Below are 22,713 nucleotides of genomic sequence, written 5' to 3'. Positions count from 1 at the left end.
GGATGTCACCCATCTAGACTTCAATAAAGTGCTTGACACAGTCTCGCAATGCATCCTTCCAGAAAAACTGGCTTGGATGGGTGCACTCTTCAATAGGTAAAAATTAGCTGTTTGTCTGGGCCCTGAGAGTGGTGGTGAATGGAGCTAAATCCAGCTGATGGCCAGTCACTAGTGGTGCTTCCCACAGCCCAGTTTTGGGGTCAGTATTGTCTAACATTTTTATTGATGATCTGGGCATGGGAATTGAGTCATTCTCACTAAATTTGCAGATGACACCAAGCTGGGTGGGAGTGTTGGTCTGCTTGAGGGCAGGAAGACTCTGAAGAGGGGCAGGCTCAGTCAATGGGCTGAGGACAACTGCAGGAGGTTCAACAAGGCCGAGTGCTGTGTCCTGCACTGGGGTGCAGCAGCCCCTGTGCAGTGCTACAGCCTTGGGGTGAGGTGGCTCAAGAGCTGTTATTCAGAAAGGAATTTGGAGGCTGCTGTGTGAACAGCAGTGAGCCAGCAGTGTGCCCAGGTGGCCAAGAAGGCTGGTGGCATCCTGGCCTGTGTCAAGAGCAGCGTGGCCAGCAGGATGAGGGCAGTGATTGAGCCCCTGTGCTGAGCACTGGGGAGGCCTCACCCCAAGTCTGCGCTCCGTTCTGGCCCCTCACTTTAAAAGGGACATTGAGGGGCTGCAGCCTGTCCAGGGAAGGCCAACAAGGCTCCTGAAAGGACTAAAGAACATCTCTCATGAGGGACAGCTGTTTAGTCTCAAAAAAAGGAGGCTCAGGGAGATCTCATTGCTTTTTACAACTCCCCTGAAGGAGGCTGTGGTGAGGTGGGGGCCCATGGCTGATGTGGTGCCTGCAGTGAGAGGAAAAGAGGAAATGGCCTGAAGCTGAGGCAAGGAAGATTCAGATTAGTTACTAGAAAAAATCAACATTATTAGGGTAGTCATACATTGGAATTGGTTGGCCCAGGAGGTGGTGGAGTCACCACTCCTGGAGGCAGTCAAGAGGCATCTGGATGTTTGCTGGTGTTTGCTGATGTGGTTTAGTATTTTTGGGGTTACAGTGGTAGTGCTGGGTTGATGGTTTCATGTAAGGTCTCTTAAAAGTCTCTCCAGCCTTGACCATTCTATGATTCTATGATTAGAAAAAGGTGCAAAAATGAAATAAAACTAATGGGCCAGAGCCTCAGCTGTTGCAAACTGGAAAACCTTCAGGGAAAGCTATCCCAGTTTAGATCTGAGGGTTGGATTTTGGGAACTGCATCCCTGTTTGTGCATTTTTCTGCCTGACCTTTGCACCAATATGAAAAAAGGGAAGGGTTTAAATGTGCTTGCCTCTGGTATACTCATCTCACTTCCCTTACTAGTGCTTATAGCATTTTAGATAGACAAAATTTTGCGCTATAAAAACACAAAGTACACTAGCAACTGGGTAGTTTATATCCAACAGCAATCTTATTAAGGTACCATATAATTAGAGAACTGAACACAATAATCCAGAGATGTGCCAACTGTGTTCTCTAAACAAACGCGAGAACATTTTTTTTTCCCCCTAGGAAAATCAGAGCAGAGCAGAATCTGTTCTTAGAATCATAGAATGGTTTGGGTTGGAAGAGCCCTTAAAATTAAACTTATTCCAACCCACCTGCCATTGGAAGGGACACCTTTCTCTAGACTAGGTTGCTCAGAGCCCCATCCAGCCTGGCCTTGAATATGTCCAGGGATAGGGCATCCACAGCTTCTCTGGACAACCTGTGTCAGCACTTCGCCACCTTCACAGTAAAGAATTTCTTCCTAATATCTAATACAAACTTATTCTATTTCAGTTGGAAGCCAGTCCCCCATGACCTATCACTACATCCTCCCATAGAAAGTCCCTCCCCTTTCTTGCAGGCCCACTTCAGGTACTGGAAGGCTGTAATCAGGTCAGATTGAAACTTTCTCTTTTCCAGGCTGAGCAAACCTAGTTCCTTCAGGCTTTCCTCATAGGAGGCTGGCTCAATCCTTCTAACCAAGTTACTCTAAGAGCAACTTTGTGGTTCTCCTTTGGAATAGCTCCAAAAGGTTGATGTGCTTCCCTTTTCCTCTGATATGGTCACTCTCTCATAGCAGATCACATGCTACAGACAGAATATATTATGGTGATTTTTAAAAGTATTTTTGTAGCATAATTAATTTTATTACAGGATTTAGACTGCCCATCAAGACAAAAGAATTGGAAATAAGACATTTTATAAGCATACAAACCAAAAGATGTATAAGGTGCATGTGTGAGATGGTGGAAATTTCTCATCTTTTGTTGCACTCTTTGTACTCCCATCAATCAGTATTTCATCTCTCTTACTGTGAACATACTGACAGCCTCAGAGGCCAGACTGGCTGTCTTGGAGGCCAGGTGGGTATTAAATAGCACTATAATTTGCCCACTATTATTACTGAACTGCTTTTCAAGTGAGCTGTGCCTGACAAAAATTGTTTTGGAGCCTGGTTTCAGCCAATCTTCTAAGACTTAAAAACGTCCTGGGGAGTCAACATTTCCTCTTATTGAGCTTTTAGTTCTTAGAGTCTGAAACCTTCCTGAATTGTTAGTGAAAAATGTGATCAATCCACCCAAATTGTATTCATTAGCAACAAGCTCTAAGAGCTGTAATGCATCCTGTCTGCAGCACAGAAGTGCCTGAGGTACCTTACACCCAGCACTTTGGAAGCTGTAACTCCACACCTTGCATTAATAATTAACTCAGGCTTATCTGGGACAATAATGCCTGCCCCCTGAAACATTTATCAGTTCTTGCATCTGTAATTCAATTAATAAGCTTTCTCTAAAGCTTCTTTAAATTCACAGTTAGCTAGTGGGGCACACTTTGGCCTATCTTGTGATACAGATAATTTACCTCTAACACATGATACCAGTGATTACAAAGCTTGGTTTTGTTGGTCTGCTTGGTTTTTGACACATCCTTGTGTTTGTGAAGTCTCATTACTTCCAAGTGGGCATGAATATGTATATCTGTACTTTTGGTTTTTGCTGTGGTTTCTAAAGTATTTCCAAGAATTGTTCATTCTTCCTGTTTCCACATTTTATCTATAGCACAAAAGGAAAAGACAAAGTTTGACAGAAGTCTGCAGAGATGTACAAATAGAGGTCTTTCATTTAGATAGTTTAGACATCAAGGCAGAAACCATAATTGAGTAATCTGTTGAACTATATTCGACAGGGACGTGTGTCACAGACATGGAAAGGACATGGCAAGCCTGGTCCCTGACTGAATGGTGCCAAGTTGATGCTGAACTTTTAAGGCCAGGAGGTTTAAGTAACTTAAGTAACAAACAACAGAGGTCAGGAGTAAGCAGTCAGTGGAGTAATTAGTCAGTGGACTAACCAGCTGCAGAGCTGGTGGGGGAAGAAAAGCTGAGGAGAGAATGAATACATATTCTCTTTCATGGCTCCAGCATCATAAGCAATATGAAAATGTTATATAGAATGTTATTTGTAAAATTACCAAAATGTAATATATACCTGTAGAACATCAAAGGTGTTCTGTTATTCCAGCAAAGTTTTATTCCAACACTGAAAATATACTTTCACTAGTCTTTCAAAATAATTTATTTATTAAAAAAAATTCTTTCAATTGCATAATTATAATAATGCAATAATAATAATAATACAATAATAATACAAAACAATTTAGATTGGAAAAGGACCTTATGATCATTGAGTACAGCCATTAACACAACACTGTCCAGTCCATCTCTAGCCCAAGTCCCTCATCACGACATTTGCACATCTTTTAAAAACCTCCAGGAATGGTGATTCAACCACTTCCCTGGGCAGCCTGTTCCAATGCTTGAAAATATTTTGGTGAAGAAATTTTTTGTAACATCCAATCTAAACCTCCCCTGGAAAAAACTGAGACTGCTACTTCTTGTCCTGTTGCTTCTACCTGGAAGAAGAGACTGACTCCCTCTTCACTACAACTTCCTTTGAGGAGGCAAACTGACTGAGGGTGGTCTTGATCCCCTCTTCCAGATCATCAATAAAGCAGGACTGTCCTCAATACTGAGCCTGGGGAGTGCCGCTGGGACTGGATAACAGATGGGTTTAATGCTATTCACTACCACTCTTTTGGCCATATAACATGTGCTATATTTTATTTTTTTAATTAATTAAATGGTGATTATTAACTATGTGATTATTTTGGTTGTTAATTTATAAGAATTGGAAACATTGTCACAATTTTTAATGCATGTTTGAGACATCTTCTTGTCATGGTCAGTGTGCATTAATGGTCAATGCATTAATGCCAGCAATTCTATTAATTAAAAAAAAAATTCAAGTGCATTGTTATTAGATCAGAATAAAAATCAGTGTAAATGAGAATGAAAATAATTCTGCAAGTCCCCCATTTGGACTTAGCTGATTTCTTTCAGGATTTATACAACAAACTTTTAATTATGGGAAAGCAATTTATTAAGAAAGTGAAAGGAGTTGCTTCATGCTTCTTTGATAAAACACAAAAAATTACTTCATAATTATTGTGCACATATGGATCCAACAGGTTTTTTTGGTCCAGTCTTCATTGTGCAACTCAGTTGACTGCACCTGTAACCACTCAGTAAGGAGTGGTTGATTGTGATGCAAAGATGAACTTAAGTCCAGTGCAGGGAAACAGGATGAAAATCAGTTAAATAGGTTATAAATCAGAAAAATAAGTTACAAAACATTTAGGGAAGAAGGGGTGCAAAGTGAGAGGAAATTTCAGCCACTGGAAAAGCAGAATCCAGGGAAGCATTTGGGAGCATCAGCAGGATGTAATCCAGATCACCACCTTCATAAAGCATTTTTTTTGGTTTGTCCTGGAAAAAAAAGCTTAGATGCTTATAACACTTAAGAGATTGCTTGGTGGGGGTCCAGGAGGCAGATGAGAATAAAAAAAAAATAGTCTTAGTATCAAACCTTACAAAATTAATTTAAAACAAGTCAAAAAAGGTTTAAGATAAATATTTTTTTCGAATTTGAGAGTGGAAAATTCCTTTCTGTTTTGGCTTAGTTTTATTTTATGTCAGAACAAGTTTGTGGGGACCTTGAGTCTTTCACTTATAGATGCAAAATGTACTCATACTTGCTATCAAGGACATTTTATTGTATTTATTGCTGTTTTTATATTATGACCTTAAATTTCTAACATCCCTTCACTGAAAAAACCTCAAAATTTCAAAATTTATAAATTTGAAATTTGAAAATAATAACTGAAAACACAAGTTTTCTACTCTGTAGATTTTGATTTCAGAAAATTTTCCTGAACAAGCCTGAGTTACTCAGTGATAGAGTTGGTAGTAAAATATAGTATCCTGACCTGGGGATAGGTGTGCAGTTCATTGAGTCTGACTGCTTTTATGGCACTCTTCCAGCACTGACTGCTGAATTTAGGAGGAAGCTGCCATCTGCTGTCAGGACTCCCTTATATCTGCTGATAGAGCAGCAAGATTTTGGATCCTGAGGCTTGGGTTTAAAGGCGACCCTTGGGCACAGGTTTCCTGAAGCTGAGCCAATCTAGTTTATCTGACTTACTTGGGAGGGCTGAAATTTAATTGTAGATTTTTCTGAGAATCAAAATGAAAAAATGATATGTGAGCAGTGTGCTGTAAAATCTCTGGAAGACTTAGAATGGCTTGGGAAATAAAGAATCCCCAGTCAGTGTCGATATATTTAGCTAAATACAAAAAGATCAGATTTAAAAATACAGAATGCAAATGTGATCCAGAAGCACATGACTGGAAGCAAAGGATCTATACCCTTAGAAGGACACTGACTTGATCCTCAGGGAACACTTTTGAGGTGATGAATAGGTGGGTCCGGTGGCTGTGGGGGTGGCTGGGTATTTCTATCCTTTCTAATCTGAATCTTAGCTCTCCTTGTGCTATGAAGAGAAAAAAAAAAAAGAAGTGCTTAGATTAGTATTCATAATTTAAAATATTTGGAAAAGGCATGCAGGAGTCCTGAGAAGGTCAGGTGAACTTGCCCTGGCCCTGATGTCTCACCAGCTGGGTTTGGGTGAAAACACTTGGAACGAGAGAGTGCTCAGAGGGCTCTCAAGGAAAGCTCTCAATGACTGAAAATTGAATTCAGTAACTCAATTTTGAGCCCACGCGTGCACTTATTTGGATCCTTGGTACTGCAAGCTAAATTTTTGAGAAAGGTTTTGATAGAACTTCAGATTGAAGATCACCCTAACCTTTTGCAGTTACTAAAAATACACAGTTACTTTCATAGAAGTTGAGATTTTTAATGTCATTAAATTAGAAAAGTTATCACATGGTTAATGGCCATCTTCTGATGTAATTTCAATTCTCCCTTATCTCAACTAAACTGCTATACTGCCATTAACACTCCCAGATTTTGCAGTTTAACTCTATCTTTTTCCTTTCTTGTATAAAATATAGGAGCAGAAAATATTAGCATGATAATTAATTTCACTTGGTAAACTTATAAACTTACCTGTAGCAGTTCTGGAAAAAAAGAAACGTACATCACAATCTTATGCATCAGAATTAGTACTTTCCCCAGTTGTCTACCTTTTCCCAGGTGCTTTGTGCAATACAAAACAATAATAAACACATAATTTTTGTTTATTATTACATTGTAAATTGTGTGCTTTGAAGCTGTCCAGTGTGACAACAAAACATTTAACAGCATTGTGCATACAGTGACAGTTAAGAATCCTTAGTCTGTTTTCCAGTGGTTTAGGGCATTTAGCCTTTAGAACACATTTTCTCAGGAGAGACATTATGGAAAACCATAAATGGAAATTGGATTAAATGGAGGAAACATTAGTATTAGTATGCACTTGATCTCATCTCTTCATATAAAGAGTTTAAAAGTCTTCCTTTCATCTTTATATTGTTTGACTTATATATCTCTATTGGCAAAATTTTAGCCTTTTGGGTTCCAGTGAAGCTGCATTTCAAAGAAATTACTCTGGGAATAGTACAGCTAGAGAAGATGTATGCAAAAATTCAGAAGAGCTAATTAAAATGTAGTATTGAGAAGGTGGGCAGTAGGGAACCAAAGCTCTAGTGTACACATATCCCTCCCAGCCTGGGAATGTGTCCTAGGCTGTGAACACAGAGAGGGAGGTTTGAATATATCCAGAGCAAGACACAAATGAGATCAGATGTTGGTGATCAAAATGGTAATTCACTTTTATTCACTATCAAAGGAGAGAACAAGGAAGAAGTTAGAAGAGTAGGAAAAAGTGAAGGATTAGAGAAAGCAAGAAAGGTGATTACTACCAAGAATCTGCAGCACCCCATGAAGATCCTTCTTTCTTCTGTCAGAGTAACTGTTGGAATAACAGGAGTAACTGTGCATCCCATAAATGGACAATAGCTGAACTGCAAAAGTCAGTTTACTGACTTACTGGGACTGGACATATTTGGTAACCTCGATTGCACATTGGCAGGTCTCAGAGCTCCAAAAATATGTTTGTATTAGGTCAGGTGACTGAAGTTGCTTGTATTTTTGCATTACATATACATTACATATATAGTCTTCTGCAAAATCAAAAATCTCAGAGCTTTCCTTTCCTAGAATTACTAAGGGAACAGGATTTTATAAAGTTCTATGAGGAGTAAAGAAATTAATGTGATAGAGATAATGTAAAATGTGTTGTAACATAATCTTTATCTCTCTTCTGCCCCCATTTTCCAGGGAAGCACAGCTTTTTGTTGAAAAGTTTGAAGGTGCTCTTGGAAAAGGAAAAGGAAAAAAATTCTATGCATACAAAGTGATGATGACTAAGGTAAATTGAGTTTCACTAACTTCCTGTGAAGCTGATGGGAAACCTGAAAAATATTGCCATGGGTACTCCTCTCCCACAGCAGTGTCCCTTGTCTTCCTGTGGATTTAAAACTTTTATTCCACCATTCTTTCATGAAAATACTTCTAATGAAAGCTTGCAGTTTGATTTTTGAAACTTGTCATCAAAACAAAAGTCAGCTGTTTTACAGGAGTTTGCAAGAGTTCAGTATCTTGTGAAAGTTAATTTATCTTGGTGTAGATTAAGTATTTGTGTGGACTGAATCCAAAGTTCAGTCTTTCCCTTGAGACATCCCTCTGAAAAAGATGAAGGGAAAGAGAAAGGTAAAGAAAGAAAAAAAGAGAAAAAAAGAGAAATACAAAAGAAGGAAAAAATAAAAAAAAGAAATAAAGAAATAAAAGAAAAAATAAAAAGAGGAAAGAGAAAGAAAAAAGAAAAAAAAGAGAAATAAAAAAACAAAAAAGGAGAAAAAAGAGAAAGAAAAAAAGAAAAAAGGAAAAAGAGAAAGAAAAAGAAAAAATGAAAAAAGAAAAAAGAAAAATGAAAAAAGAAAAATGAAAAAAAGAAAAAAGAAAAAGGAGAAAGTGAAACAAAAAAAAGAGAAAGAAAAAGGAAAAAAGAAAAAAGGAAAAAGAGAAAGAAAAAAAAGGAAAAAGAAAGAAAAAAGAAAAAAAGATAAGTAGAAAAAAAAAGAGAAACAAGAAAAAAGAAAAACAAAAAAAGAAAAATAAAAAAAGAGAAAAAAGAAAAAAGAGGAAAAATATTGTCATGAAAGCAAATAATTAGCTAATAATTCTTGTATAACTGTGATAGAAATAGGAACTTCACACAAATTCAGTAGAAGATATATTAAAAAAAATACAGAAGGAGAATCCTCTTCACAAACAATTACTTTTGGACTCTGCCAGTGGATTTTGTGGATGATTAAGGGGTTACATTAGCACAAGGAAGAACTGTGCATCTGGGCACTGAGATGATGGTGTGGTTTTTGTTTTTTCTTTTCTGTGACTCTTTTCAGAAATGGATGAAATTTCAAAGAGATTTTGAAAATTTTAAGACAGCCTGCATACCCTGGGAAATGAAAATTAAGGAGATTGAAAGTAAGTGAGTAAGAATAGGATGTAGTATCATATTTCTATGTCTGCTAAAGTGATAAATTTCTTTAGAATATGTGTCTGTATTGTCATGTCAATGATGTTTATAATATGTCAATGCATAGTTTAAAATCAGTGAGTATTTATTTTTTCATTAATACGTATTGAGCTTGATTGAACTAGTTGAAAATTTTCTTTAGAGAGTATCACTTTACAGATAAAACTTGTCCTACAGTTAACAGTTAAAAAGCTAGTGTTGAAATTAATCTTAGAAAAGTGTAATTGGGATTTAGCCATTGACTTTATTCACTTCCACTTTATTTTGTCTATTTTTATTTTATAAAAATTATACTATATAGGCTATACAGAATTATTTCTGCCTCTTTTTTCATTACCTTGAGCTTCATGTAAGTTGTATTTCTCTCATTGTCAGCCACATAATAAAACAAAGAGAGAACAAGTACTGGTGTTGGATGCCCCATATATAAACGAGGCATGTACTATGTAGTGTCCATAGTTAATACTCGGGGTATATTTTGAGAGTAGGGGTCTGTCACACATCAGTTTTGTGCTGCAGTTCCAGCATCAACTTTAAACTGCAGCCCTTTCTTTGAAGGAGATTTGACTTATGTCTGTGGATACCTAAGGGAAGGTCTGCCACTTAGACTCCCTTGACAATAAATGCTTCTCAGTGCAACATAAAGAGCCTTTCCCAGTTGAGCCTGACTCTTCCAGTCCTCCAGCTGTCTAGAAAAATCAGGTAACAGCTTGAAGCACTGGGATATCTCAGGTAGGCTCCCTTCTTCAAGATGCAAGACCCTTCTAGCACAAGGAGACAGACTCCAGAGCAAAGGTCATCAGGTTCTGCTGTGCTGCATCCTCAGTTGGAAACAGGTGAATCTGATGCTGGGGCTTTGATGTTTAAAAGAGAACACATGTATGAAGTATTTATATTTAGAAAACAGATGTTTCTTTTTCTTACAGAATAGATATTCAGTATTATCTGTGCAAAAGGACTTTATAGGAATCACACAGACCTCTCTTGGGATAGGGTGACTCCTATTCCACTGATGAAATCTATAAAATGCACACCAATCTGCATGCCAATGCCAAGTGCGGTGAGGCTGTGGATGCAGGAAAAGATGGCTAAAGTCTACTTAAAACTATTTTATTCACATACAGAGCATGTTGCACCTCAGAGTGACTTCAAAGTACTGGTGAAACTTGGACTGGTTTTGTTCACAGCTAGTGTAGTCCATTTGTGACATTTTCCATGTTCCCCATTGCAGGTCCCTATATTGGACTTGCTCACTGTGAAAATGCAGCTGAGGACAGTCATGGCTAAATTACCCTCATCCATGGTTAACTTTTTACTTACCAGAGGTGTCTGCTCTTGCCTGATTGGTGAAAAAGAATAATGCCCATGAGAATTCTGTGCATTGGCTTGCAATAACTATTCTGGTGCAGGTGATGCTAATGCATTGCATCCCTGCAGATGCTCCGGATGGATGCAGATGGATTGCAGAGGTTTCATCAGGATAACTGATTCAAGTACTCAGTGCATGAAAAGAGGTCATTCCCAATACAATAGGGATATTAGGATTTGAGCAAAATAAATGGGGCATGGAGAGGTCTACAAATGTAACCTGAAATCAGAAATATTCATAATTTCCTGCACTGTATTTTTTGGGTCCATAGCACCCCCCAAAAGGTGTAGTTTGGTTATAACTGCATCTCAGAACCAGATAGGCTAACTCGAGTCTCTGATTTATGCCTCTTCTCAGTATGTCAGTCACTGCGAAGGTTGGCCACTTCATGCAAAACTTCAAAATGATGGTTTAATTCTGAACGGTGAATAAAACAGATTCAAAATGCTGAATTCTTGAGAGAATGGCTTGTTCCTCCCTTTGCAGAGCTGTGTCTCTTAACCAGCTTCTTTTTATACTTTGGGGTTATACATGTTTAAGTGTATAAAATTTTCTACTGATTGAGCTGTTACAGTAAAATATGAATATATACATCCCAAATAACACAAGATATAGTAACTTAATATTACAGACCTAAAGAACATATTACATGTCTGCAAAAGAGCTTGGAAATAACAATGTAAGTCTCTCTGAACAGAGAGATTTACTTTTTATTTGCTATCAATGTGCTTCAGGCTCCCAAACTAGATTTTATGTGAAAAAACAATTAAAAGGTCATTTTTCCCCCTGCAAATGACTAGCAATGGATATGAAATTTAGAACTTTTCTAACTGGCAGCTCTCCTATAGTCAGCAGAACTATGCTGAAGCAAGCTGGGGTTGAAGTTGAGTTTTATTTTTGTTTGCCTTGACTTGCAGAGTGTGGGTCAAATCAGGCTCTTGGTTCTCAGTACCTCCCCTGCAGCCTCTAATCCGTGCACAGGTCTGGGTCAGGGGGCTTGAGTGTGTGAGGTCAAATCCTACACCTAGAGATGGGACTGCCTGCACACCTGGCTGCAGATAGAGCACATAAACAGAATAGAAAGAGAAAGAAAGGCTATAAACACTTGGAGATAATGTTTATTGTCTCTTGTGAAAAAAATCTAGTGAGTGCTCTTACAACAGTACTGACAAGTGTTTTATTGTGTTGGAGAGACTTTACCAACTGACTAATTCTGAGCTGCTTCCTATTAAAATTGGGCTGGTTCTGACTTAGCATGTCAAGAAAGCTTAAAATCCACAACAGAGAGAAAAAAATATCAAAATAATTGAAACATACTTCTAGAGATTACTCAATAAAAGCAAATACACCAGCTTCTATATGACCTTAAATACTCCATTTAACAAATACTTTTATAATTTTGTTCCTGTTTTCTCAGCCAGCTCAAGATATACTAGTATGCAATATGCAAAAAATTATTAGAATTATAGTGATAATGAAAAAATAAAATTAAAATTAATTAAATTTAAAATTAATTTGAATTTTAATTAATTTAAAATTAGAATCAATCAAATGTATAAAAACCTCTCCTGGTTTTACTTTTTAAAAATAAATTTTGTACATCCTTATATAAAATAACATTAAAGTACTAGCTCATCTGACTTTTGATCACATCACATGTTTTTACAGGTCACTTTGGCTCATCAGTAGCATCTTATTTCATATTCTTGCGTTGGATGTATGGAATAAACATGATTCTCTTTGGACTGACCTTTGGTCTTGTAATGGTGCCTGAGGTGGGAGTCTTTTAAATTATCTTTGAGGATTGCCATGTGGATTTCTGTCTTTGCAGTGATGTTTCATAGGACTGGAGCTTTAAACAAGTTTTCTGTCTCTCTATGCTTCATTTGCAAGTATTAGATGGTACTAAGCCTGTAAAGATGGGCTTCCTTTGTGGACAGTTTTCTCTACAGAGATATGTCTTGAATTAGACAGGACAAGAAAATGTAAAATATATTTAGGGTTATCTTCTGAAATGGTTTTTGAAGTCTGGGATTACTTAGGTGTGGGTTTTTTTGTTGTTGTTGTCTGGAGGGGTGGGTTTGTTTGTTTGTTTGTTTGTATGTTTGTTTGTTTGTTTTTCGTGGTTCTGTGCATAACAGAGTAGAGGAACCAAAAGCCAGGGGGAATGTCTTGACTAAATGTGCAGTACAATAGAAAGATGCAGTCCTGGGGCTCAAAGGATCCTTTCAGATCCAATACTCACATGCTGATAAGGCATAACATGGCTGTAAAGTCAGGAGAGATCTCTCATATTTTCCTCTGTGTAACACCTCTGTTAAGAAGTACTTAGAGCAGATATTTGACTCAGACATAAATTACTTCTATGAAAGGTAATACTTCCCAAGTTTCTCTGACCCACCAGAGAATGCAGGGCTTTTATGGAATTAAAATTATTGTGCCATCTCCCTGACTTCAATAGCCTGTATTCCTCTTATCTTTCTCATTTTGTAGTAAGCAGACAAAAAAGAGTCAGGTAGGAATTTCCAACAACTCCCCAGCCCAATCAGTAGCATGATTCCTCCAGCTTGATCCCTACAAATCTATAGGATTTGGTGGTATTGATCATCTGATGTCATTACAAAAACATCTCTTTATGACTTTTGAGTGTTCTTGGGAATTAGGAGGTGTCCAAACTGACTGGATGCTGGCAATGTTGTTCTGATTTTCAAGAAGGACAAGAAGGAGAACCCCAGAAACTACAGGCCTGTCAGTCTCACTTCAATGGCTAGTAAAGTTAAGAGGAAGAATTTTCTGTCAGGTATTGAAAAATGCCTGAAAAGCAACGCAGTGGTTCACTGCCACCATGACTTTATGAGAGGAAAGTCTTGCTTGTCAAACCTGTGAACCTTTTATAACAAAGTAACCCAACCAGTTGATCAAAGAAAGCCAGTGGATGTAATCTTTTTGGATTTCAGTAAATGTTCTCTCTCCCAGTATCCTTCTGGATAAAATGTTCAGCACAGAGCTGGATAAACACATCATGGGGTGGGTGAGGAACCAGCTCATGGGAAAGGAACAAAGGGTGACAGTGAATGGGGTGACATCAGACTGGTGACCTGTCACTGGTGGGGGTTCCCCAAGGCTCCATCTGAGCCCTGTGCTCTTCGGTGTCTTCATAAATGCCTTGGAGAGAGGACTTGAAGGGATACTAAGCAAGTTCACAGAGTGGAGCTGTTGATTCCCACAAAGTCAGGGAGGCCCTGCAGGGCGATCTCAGCAAATTACAGCACTGAGCAATCACCAACCATGTGAAGTTCAACATGGGAAAATTGAAATTTGCCCACCTGGGAAGGGCAGCCCTGGCTGTACACACAGACTGGGGAATGAGAGAGAGGAGAGCAGTGCTGTGGAAAGGGACCTGGGGGTCCTGGTCAGTGGCATGCTGAACAGGAGCCAGAAGTGCCCTGGCAGCCAGGAGGGCCGAGCATGTCCTGGGGGGCATCAGGGCCAGCATCAGCCACAGCTGGGCAAGGGAGGGGATTGTCCTGCTCTGCTCTGAGCTGGCAGCCTCAGCTCAAGTGTGAGGGGCAGTTTTGGGTGCCACAGTATAAGAAAGACACTGAGTTGTTAGAGAGCATCCAAATGATCATGAAGGGCCTTGAAAGGAAGCAGTATGAGAAGCAGCTGAGGTCACTTGGTCTGCTCAGCATGAAGAAGAAGAGATTGAGGAGAGACCTCAGACAGTCTACAGCTTCCTCATGAGGGGAAGAGGAGGGGCAGGCACTGATCTCTTCTTTGTGGGGGCCAATGACTGGGAACAAGGGAATGGCATGAAGTTGTGTCAGGCAAGGTTTATTTTATACATCAGAAAAAAGGTTCTTCATCCTGAGGATGGTTGGGCACTGGAACAGGCTCCCCAGAGAAGTGGCCATGGCTCCAAGTCTCACAGCATTCAAGAAGTTTTTGGACAATACTTTCAGGCACATGGTGTGTCTCTTCTAGATGATCTTTTGCAGGGCCAGGGGTTGGACTCAGTAATCCTTGTGGGTACCTTTCAGCTCGGCATATTCTATCATTCTGCAATCTTCAGTAGAAACCAAAATAGAACAAATGTCCAACAGTTTTTAGGGTGAGCCTGGAAAGGACCCCATGAGGAGATGTACCGTGCCTGAATAAGCATCTTGCCAGCAGCATGAGAACTGTCAGAATCCAAAAACTGATTCCCTAACATCTTCTCATACATTTAATTTAAAAATCTCCCAATAAAATCCATAATGCACGACAATTTAATATTTTTGGTCTTTGTAAGATAAACACTCCTCTTTAGGGAAATATGGATGGACTTCTGTGTTGCCTTTGAATGTAAGAGGCAAAGTTTGGCAGTCCATTGATACTAGTGGAACTTTAAATTTAGAACACACCACTGAATGCACATGCTAAGCATAGTTTCCATTAGTAACGTGAGGAGCAGTGAAAGGAATTGTAGAACTAGGTCATTCTCATTAAAGAGTTTAGGAGCATAAAACCAGTCTCTCAAAGAAATGACAGATCACTGTCCATTTCCTTTGCTGCTATTTTGCTTTAAAATATAAATCTCTCACATTTTTTGGTTTCAGGCTTTGATGGGTAAGCCATATGGCTCTTTGCCTAGAAAAACTGTCCCAAGAGCTGAAGAAGCAACTGCTATGAATTTTGCTACTCTCTGGGATTTTAGTGTAAGTGCATAATCTTGCAATATTGCATATCTACATGACTTTTATCCACAATTACTTCATATTTAATGTTAACTTATTTAATATGAAGTATTTCAGGAGATAATTCACAAGAGAATTAATTTAATTTTTTTTTTCCACAAGCTCTCTGTATAGCTGTTTCTTTCAGACAAAACACATAATGAGGCTTGATATTCACAAGCATTGGTATTCAGTATATGTAGCAATCCAAAGACACATAGGGAAATATCTCAAAGCTGGTTTGCCATTCTGGGGTACTGTATTTCCATTTCTTAAGTGTAAATTTGGTCTTCTGCTTCTATACAATTAAGATACTGAATTTTAAAATGCAGTATGAATTAGGGAAAAAAAGAAGAAAGTAAATTAAAAGTAATAATGAGCTACATTTTATCCCTTTGATTGCATACAATACAAACAATGGATTCTCCTTGGATAATAAAAGGACTGGAAGATTGCTCTAAAAATCTATGTATATAAAATTTTGCAGTGACTACTTAATGAAATGACGTTGCCTCTAGTGCATCAGAGGTTACAGATTTTAGTGACAGAATAAATGTAAACATGTGGCTGGAAAGTTATATAATGATAATGAAATTATAAAATGAGAAATAAAAACATCAGAGAGATATTGGAAAAAAAGGTATTATAGTAACTTGAAGATTTTGTAAAGAGAATAGGTTAGAAGAACTTTGTTCATAAAATATGTATATACCTTTTATATATATAAAGATATGTATATCATTAGAATATAAGAACAAAGCTTGCAAAATAAATGTATTTGAGAGAAGGAAGAAGGCATGGTGGAAAGACAGGGAAAGTTTTAATAACTATCAGAAACTGACAGGTGTGAAGAAGAAGGTACAATAACAATGTAGAAGCAAATGCAAGCATAATAAATACGGAATAAGGCAGTGAAAGAGATGGATCCCCTGAAATATTGAGAGAAAAAAATAATTTTCTTGAGGCCTGTCAAATTGACAAATATTCCCTGAAGACAATGACAGCTTTGTTTAAACAATACAGTAAATAGTACCTTTCATCTGGTAGCAATGCTATGCTACCAGATAAGTTAGAAATAAATAATAATCATGCATCACCAATCAATATTTTATCCTAAACAAAACCCAAAGAACTCCTAGTCCTATGTAAGGACTTAAAAAACGCAGCAGGAAACACTGTCCCCATAAAATAAGCCAACATAATGGAATCTGAGGTAAGCACAGATGCTGCAGTAGGAAAGAGTTAATTCCAGGCCTAACAGGGGTGAAGGCTTGGCTAGCACCTGGACAAATTCCCACTGTGGAAAAATGTGAGAAAATAAGCAAGTGCTTATCCATATGCCATCCCAAGTTACAGGAATATCCTAATGGATACCTGGAAATTGGACTGTTTAAAGGTGATACCACAGAAGAACATCTTGGGACCCCACCCAGTGGTGGAGTGAAGAAGGCCAGGCTGGCAGGATGCCACATGAATCCTCGTGGTGATAGTGGTGTCTTTCTACTGGCAGTATCTTTCTACTTAATCTGTCTCTGTCTCCATCTCTCTTTCTCTGTCTCTGTCTCTTACAGCCCCTCTCTCCCATCTCTCTCTCTCTTTCTCTCTCTCTCTCTCTGTGTCTCTCTCCCCCTCACACTCACTATTAAATAAAACCTCTACTGATGATTCAGAGTATGGTCACCTTATTTTGGGCAGAGACATCTCTTTATAAATGGATCATGACACCCCACCACTCTCTAAAACAAATAAAGAAGATGAGCACAGTATGCCTATTCTGCTTTCTTTTGTATTCAAATTGTATTCACATTACTGACATGGCAAAGCAAAGCACATCTGAATTTTGATATATTCTACTTGGAATTCAGTTTTAACATACAGTTTTCAGATTAAAATCCAGTCATAAAATTAGAGTCTCAAGTCTTATTGCACATTCAATCGGTAGTCTTTTATGTTAGACTCAGAAAGGAGTTAAAGAGATCTTCCATGCATGCCTACTTTTACTGAGTTGAAGTTATTTCTAATCTTATGGTGAGGTGCTGTGGAATCAACAAACTGCTGATACACAGAGCAGGAATTATCCCTGACTTCCAGAACACAGAGAATACAAAAGCATTTTAATAATTTTGAGGACCCAAAAGGCTCTCCAGAGCTGCACTAGGCTGTATTGAAACCTGGGGTAAAATGGAATTATAGGATGCTTTAATGACCAAAATATGCAATATACATACTGTTTTATATTGAATTTGAATGTGTCCTGACTGGTGAAGATGTTTTACTAGTACTTAGCAAAAAATGTGCTCTATTAGAATACTTGCCTTATTAGAGATGAACATATTTTTATCTGTTATGCATAAGCATATAAATCTAGCCAGAGATGAAGAAAAATGAGATATGTGGATCAAGATATTTTGAATAATATTTATGTGTGCTGTATATTAATATTTGATTTTCAGCTTAGAATTGTGAATTAGGTTTCTCAAATAAGCCTCTGACTCACTTCATGTGCAGTAAAAGCTTCAATAAATCAAGTACATGTTTTGAAAAAACAAGTAAGAGAAAGATGTTACTAATTTTAAGGAAAGTGGGCAACCGAAAGACAGGAGGCAAATGGTTTTTTAATTCACCAACCCTTCATCTAATTGTATTACTGTCAAGATTATGTATGGTCTATCCTCCAATTATGCAGTCAAATACTCCATATTGCACATGGAATTCATACATCCAGCTGGAGATTTGCCACTTCTGTGCTGTCCTGGTATAGGCTCTGGCTTTGGTCTTCTTCTAGGAGATGAGCTCTTGCACTGAGAATTACCAGGAAATTTTAGGTATTTGATCCATGTAGATTGCAGCAATTTCTTACTAATTACTAAGTTAATAAGGTACTAGTAAATAACTTTGAAAAACGGTCTGTCTGACCAGTAGAAGAGAGGGCAATTCATATTAAGACATTTAGAAAAGAAGATAGACTTTGAATTGCTGAGAAAGACAGAGCTTTGGAGTCGAGTCTAAGTGTGCAAATGATCTACATACTTAATAATCACCCATAAAATGTCCCTACCTATAGGTTATCATATATACTGAACAATTGCCCAATGAACAGCAGACAACTGTTATTAGACAAAAAAGGCATATGAGATTTTCATATCAAATTCATGCAAACACATTTTAGAAAGGTGAAAATTAAGTTAAAAATATGGGACTTTATCTGCAAGTAACAGAAAAATAATTTTTGTAAAATAATATATTTCTCTTTTTACTAGAAGCATGTTGATAAAAAAGTTTTGATTCATTGAATTACAGACAGATTGCTAATGAACAGTTTTAAAAGATTTTGATGTTGCTATGAAATATTCTATATCTTTTTAAAATAAAGAGACACATTTTCTGTCCTGTGAGCTTTATTATAGTGTTATTTGCAACTGATTTGAATTCACTGAAGTGAATGTTTTAATACATCGCTATTGATTAATTTACTGATTGTGTATAATTGAGAAAAGTAACTTTTTTTTTTTTTTTTTTTTTTTTTTTTTTTACTTTTCAGGGCTTTGCACAGTATTCTGTACTTTTTTATGGTTATTACAACAACCAGAGGACAATTGGGTGGCTCAAGTTCAGGATGCCTCTTTCATATTTCCTTGTTGGAGTTGGGTCTATTGGCTATAGCTTTATGATTGTCATTCGAACGTAAGTTCTCCTTGGCTCTGGACAAAAGTACATTCAGGAAGACAGGTCATTCTACTATTTATCCTGGAGTATTTTTTAAAAAAATGCACTAATCCAAAGGACAGGACAATGCAAGATCAAGTGCCAGGTCAAAGTTATGTAAGACACCTTCAACCTGTATTTATCTGTTCATCTTCACCAGAAGCTGTGTAACAGTGCTGTGAAAGTGGGAAAAAATCTTTACTGAAATAACGAAACATTTCTCTTCTGAAATTCAAAATTAAAAATGAATGGATAAAGTGAGGAAGAGATCTGTAAGCCCATCTTTTCATAATACTTGATATCCAGCAGACTTTCAGCTAAAATCCAAGAAATTTAGTAATTATTAATTAGTGGTTCTTTATGTGAGTTAAACACTTTCATGAAGGAAGAACACAAAAAAGAAGCATATGGAAAATAATTCTGCATGTAGCTCACAGTCCACAGTAAATGCTGCCAGGTAATATAATCTTTGATAGCTTTGGTTCAAGGAAGATGATCACCTAACACAGTAGTACAGTCAGCTCTAGCAGTGGTAGCAAAAAAGATAAGCTTGGAGTTCAAGATTCAAAGACACTTTTAAACATAGAGAAAAACAGCTGGTGTATTTACCTTGTTTTGTTCTGAAGCCAGTATTTTTCACTTGCATGAGCACTAGATTAATTCATGTTCTGCTTTCAAATTGAAAGGCCTCCTGCATAAGACAAGAAAAATTTGAGAAAAATTTGAGAAAAAAACCCCAAAGTCTTCAGTCACATATATGTATTTTTGGGGAGGAAACAAACTGGTACAATAAAACAGCAACTGATTTAGTTGAAAACTGTATTTTAAAATAGTTTTAATATTTAATGTAATAACAACTGCCAAGATTAGAAAAGTCTTAGACAATTTTATTTCAATGACTCTCACTCAGACAAAAAAAACCCAAACCTTCCAAAACAATGGAATATCCTTGAGAAAAAGATACATTGTATGTTCTAAGTTTCCGTCTGGCCATATGACACTAATGATGACCAGTGTTTAGGTAATCATATGGGAATTCTTGCAGTCTTTTGTTCTCTTCTATTTTTCCAGAAAGAAGCACAGTGAGCACAGAAATTAAAAGCAGTTTAACAGGAGGTTCTATTATTTTTCTGTTGTTGACTGAGAATTCAGAAAGTTCTGTGTGAAAGAGATTGTGAGGATTATAAGTAATATTATTTTATTTAGGGGAAATATTTTGAGGTAGGGCTCGTCTCTTCAGCTCTTGCAGTGTATAACATAAAATTGAAACATTTCTGATCTCAAAGAAATTATATTCTAACCACAAGGATCTTCATTATTTCATTAGAAACTCTTGAGAAGGAAATGTCTCAGTCTATGAACCAGAAGCAGGACAGATTTTTTCAAGAATCTTTTTTGATCTCTGACTCCTCTGGATATGAACAACCCTGGTATTGATTTTTGGCATCTCAGAAAGATTTTCAGTATTATTTACTTACTATTCTCATCCTAGATTTCAGAGCATGTCTTTTATTGGACTTTTAAAAATGTGTTACATAGAATGTATTAATATTAATAACAATTCTGTTGTATTATTGAGATTTAAAATAAGTGTTGACTTTTTGCTGACCAGAAATACTGAAGACTATGTGATTTGTACTTTATCAGCACACTCTTTCCTTGTGTTTAATGTCTTGAATTAGGTGACAAAGTATGCAAAACGATACCACAGTTATTACATGAATGAAACCCCTTTTAAACAGAGAACTTTGAAGACAAGATTAAGTTTAATCTGAAGAAATACTTCTCTGAAGAAATAATCTGATGTTTCTGGACACTGTAGTAAATATTTTTGTATGTGCATAGGAGATGATAGGGAACATAGCTGTATGAGTGCTATTCTATATGTTATAACCACATTTTATTCTGTCTTGTTTTAGAATATTTCTTATACTCTTTGTTATATTTCTTTTGTTTTATTTATGTATTTATTTTTTTTATTGTTATTTTAGAATCCTTTTCTTATTAGATTTTTTCTTCTTTTTCTATTTGTGAACTCTTTGATAAAGTCTATTACAGTTCAGGATGCCCTGCACCTTTCTATTTAAGAGATGTTCTCAATATTGCTTTTCTATTAAGCTTCTTATCCAGCAGGGTTTCTCTGAGAGGTTAATGAAGTAAATTCATTCTTTCTCATAAAAATGTGGATGGTGAGCTCACAAAGTGTCTAAATATGAAAATCTCCATCTTATACACTTGTTTCAGAAAAAAAGATTTAGTAAAGCATAATTGACATCAAGAATGATATAGAATTTTTTTTAGAAAAAAAGTTAGAAGTTAGGAACCATTTAAAAGTCATGCCCACAAAGCAGAACTACTGCCAACAAGGTCTGCCGGTGTCTTTGTGTCTTTGTAGAATGGCAAAGAATGCAAATGATGATGGTGGCGGGGATGACACCAGTTTTAATTTCAGCTGGAAAATGTTCACAAGCTGGGACTACCTGATTGGCAATCCTGAGACAGCAGATAATAAGTTTGCCTCCATCACAACAAGCTTTAAGGTAAAACGGAGTTTACTAAGGAGAGGGACCACAATTTGGCCTTCACACTGGTGGGAATCAGATGGAATTAAGGACAAGAGTTACATGTGCTGAGGTTCATACTCCAGCTGTCATCTTACACTCTTCTAGGTCTCTGTGTTTTGCCTTTAGATTTGTTTTCTTTTTAATCACGAAAGAAATAACGTTAACATCTTTTGTATCCTCTGTGCTGACAATCCCAGTTTTAGAAAACTGATTCTACTGTAAAAATAGTATTTTACTTTTTCTTATCTCTGATGTCTTCCAGTTTCTATGGTGTTTGTCTGAAAACCCTTTTTTGAAATGTTGCTCCCCTTTTGCCAACCTCACACTGTCAATTTCTCTTGTTGCAAAGAAAAGATATTATTAAGACAAAGTTATACAATAATCTGTATAGGGTTGTTTATCAGAAGAACTGGCCCCAGAATTTTGAGTTTATACTTGTTTTTCAGTAAGAAAATGCTTTTATTTTCAAATTAATTACAAAATATAGCCCAGTTTGCAAGGCAGTGTTCTTTCCAGTGTATAGGGTATGTTGGTTTTAAGAGTAAATCTGATTTCAAGAGTAATTTTGTAACAAATCTGGGGCAAGACCTAAGACTCAGGGCTGCGAAAACAGTGAAGGGGATATATTCTGTATGTTGAATGTTAAAGGATGTGTTTGTGCTCTCGGGTGGCTGGGACACACCAGTGCAGCAGGCAAAGGAAGATTTAACATTCGATGTACAGGGAATAGACGGGCCAAGAAGAGTTGTGAGGCAGTGAGGAAGATGCCAGGCTTGCAGTCACACTGGCAGGTGTGACACCACAGGAGCTGGAGCACGGAGCACTGCCTGCTCTGCTCAGTTTTATCTTTCCTGTCCTCAGTGGTGGAACAGCCACCACACCCCCTCAGCCTGCCCACTCCTCAGCTTCAGGCATAGCAGAGAACTGCCCTCAAGTGTAAGCCATACAGAGAAGATTCCAAAAAAGCAAATAGTGGAGAAACATGGGTTGAAAGCGCTGAATCTGTATCAGCTTCTCTGCCTGCCTCCTAAGAGCAGATGCTGAAAACTATTTGGGAAAGAACACAAATCAGTTGAGAAAAAGGCTTAATTTCACGAAATAAACCCATGAAACTTTACTGTAATCCTTGCAAACAAGCAAGGAACCTCAGAAAGAAAGAGTGAAGTCTTGGCTTGGGTGAGGCCGTGGAAGTTTTGTTTGAAAGCTGCTTCTGTCTCCAGTCATTTATGCGATAGACACATGCTGTAAAAGGAGCAGAGCTGCAAAAGGCAATTATTACAGTGCAGTTCAGCTTCCCCTCTGGACAGCTGATCTCTATACCAAAGTCAGAAGCTCTGACAAAACTTCTTTTCATGGAGACACTCCAGACCAAAAGCTTTTTCACCTGGCAAAAGTA

General features: G+C 37.3%; 1 protein-coding gene across 1 annotated transcript in view; it reads left to right on the top strand.

The window, feature by feature from the left end:
* The window catches only part of TMC1 (transmembrane channel like 1), a 56,450-nt gene that overhangs the window by 18,790 nt on the left and 14,947 nt on the right, over positions 1-22,713 (top strand). The window contains exons 6-11 of the mRNA XM_015652292.1: positions 7,704-7,794; positions 8,831-8,912; positions 12,002-12,108; positions 14,932-15,030; positions 18,590-18,732; positions 21,149-21,293. Of these exons, the coding sequence (XP_015507778.1) occupies positions 7,704-7,794; positions 8,831-8,912; positions 12,002-12,108; positions 14,932-15,030; positions 18,590-18,732; positions 21,149-21,293 (667 nt within the window). The remainder of the gene's footprint in view (positions 1-7,703; positions 7,795-8,830; positions 8,913-12,001; positions 12,109-14,931; positions 15,031-18,589; positions 18,733-21,148; positions 21,294-22,713) is intronic.

The sequence above is a fragment of the Parus major genome, chromosome Z (assembly GCF_001522545.3).
Source record: "Parus major isolate Abel chromosome Z, Parus_major1.1, whole genome shotgun sequence".
Classification (NCBI taxonomy): Eukaryota; Metazoa; Chordata; class Aves; order Passeriformes; family Paridae; genus Parus; species Parus major.
Note: the sequence above shows the minus strand (reverse complement) of the source record. Positions and strands in the feature narration are given on the sequence as shown.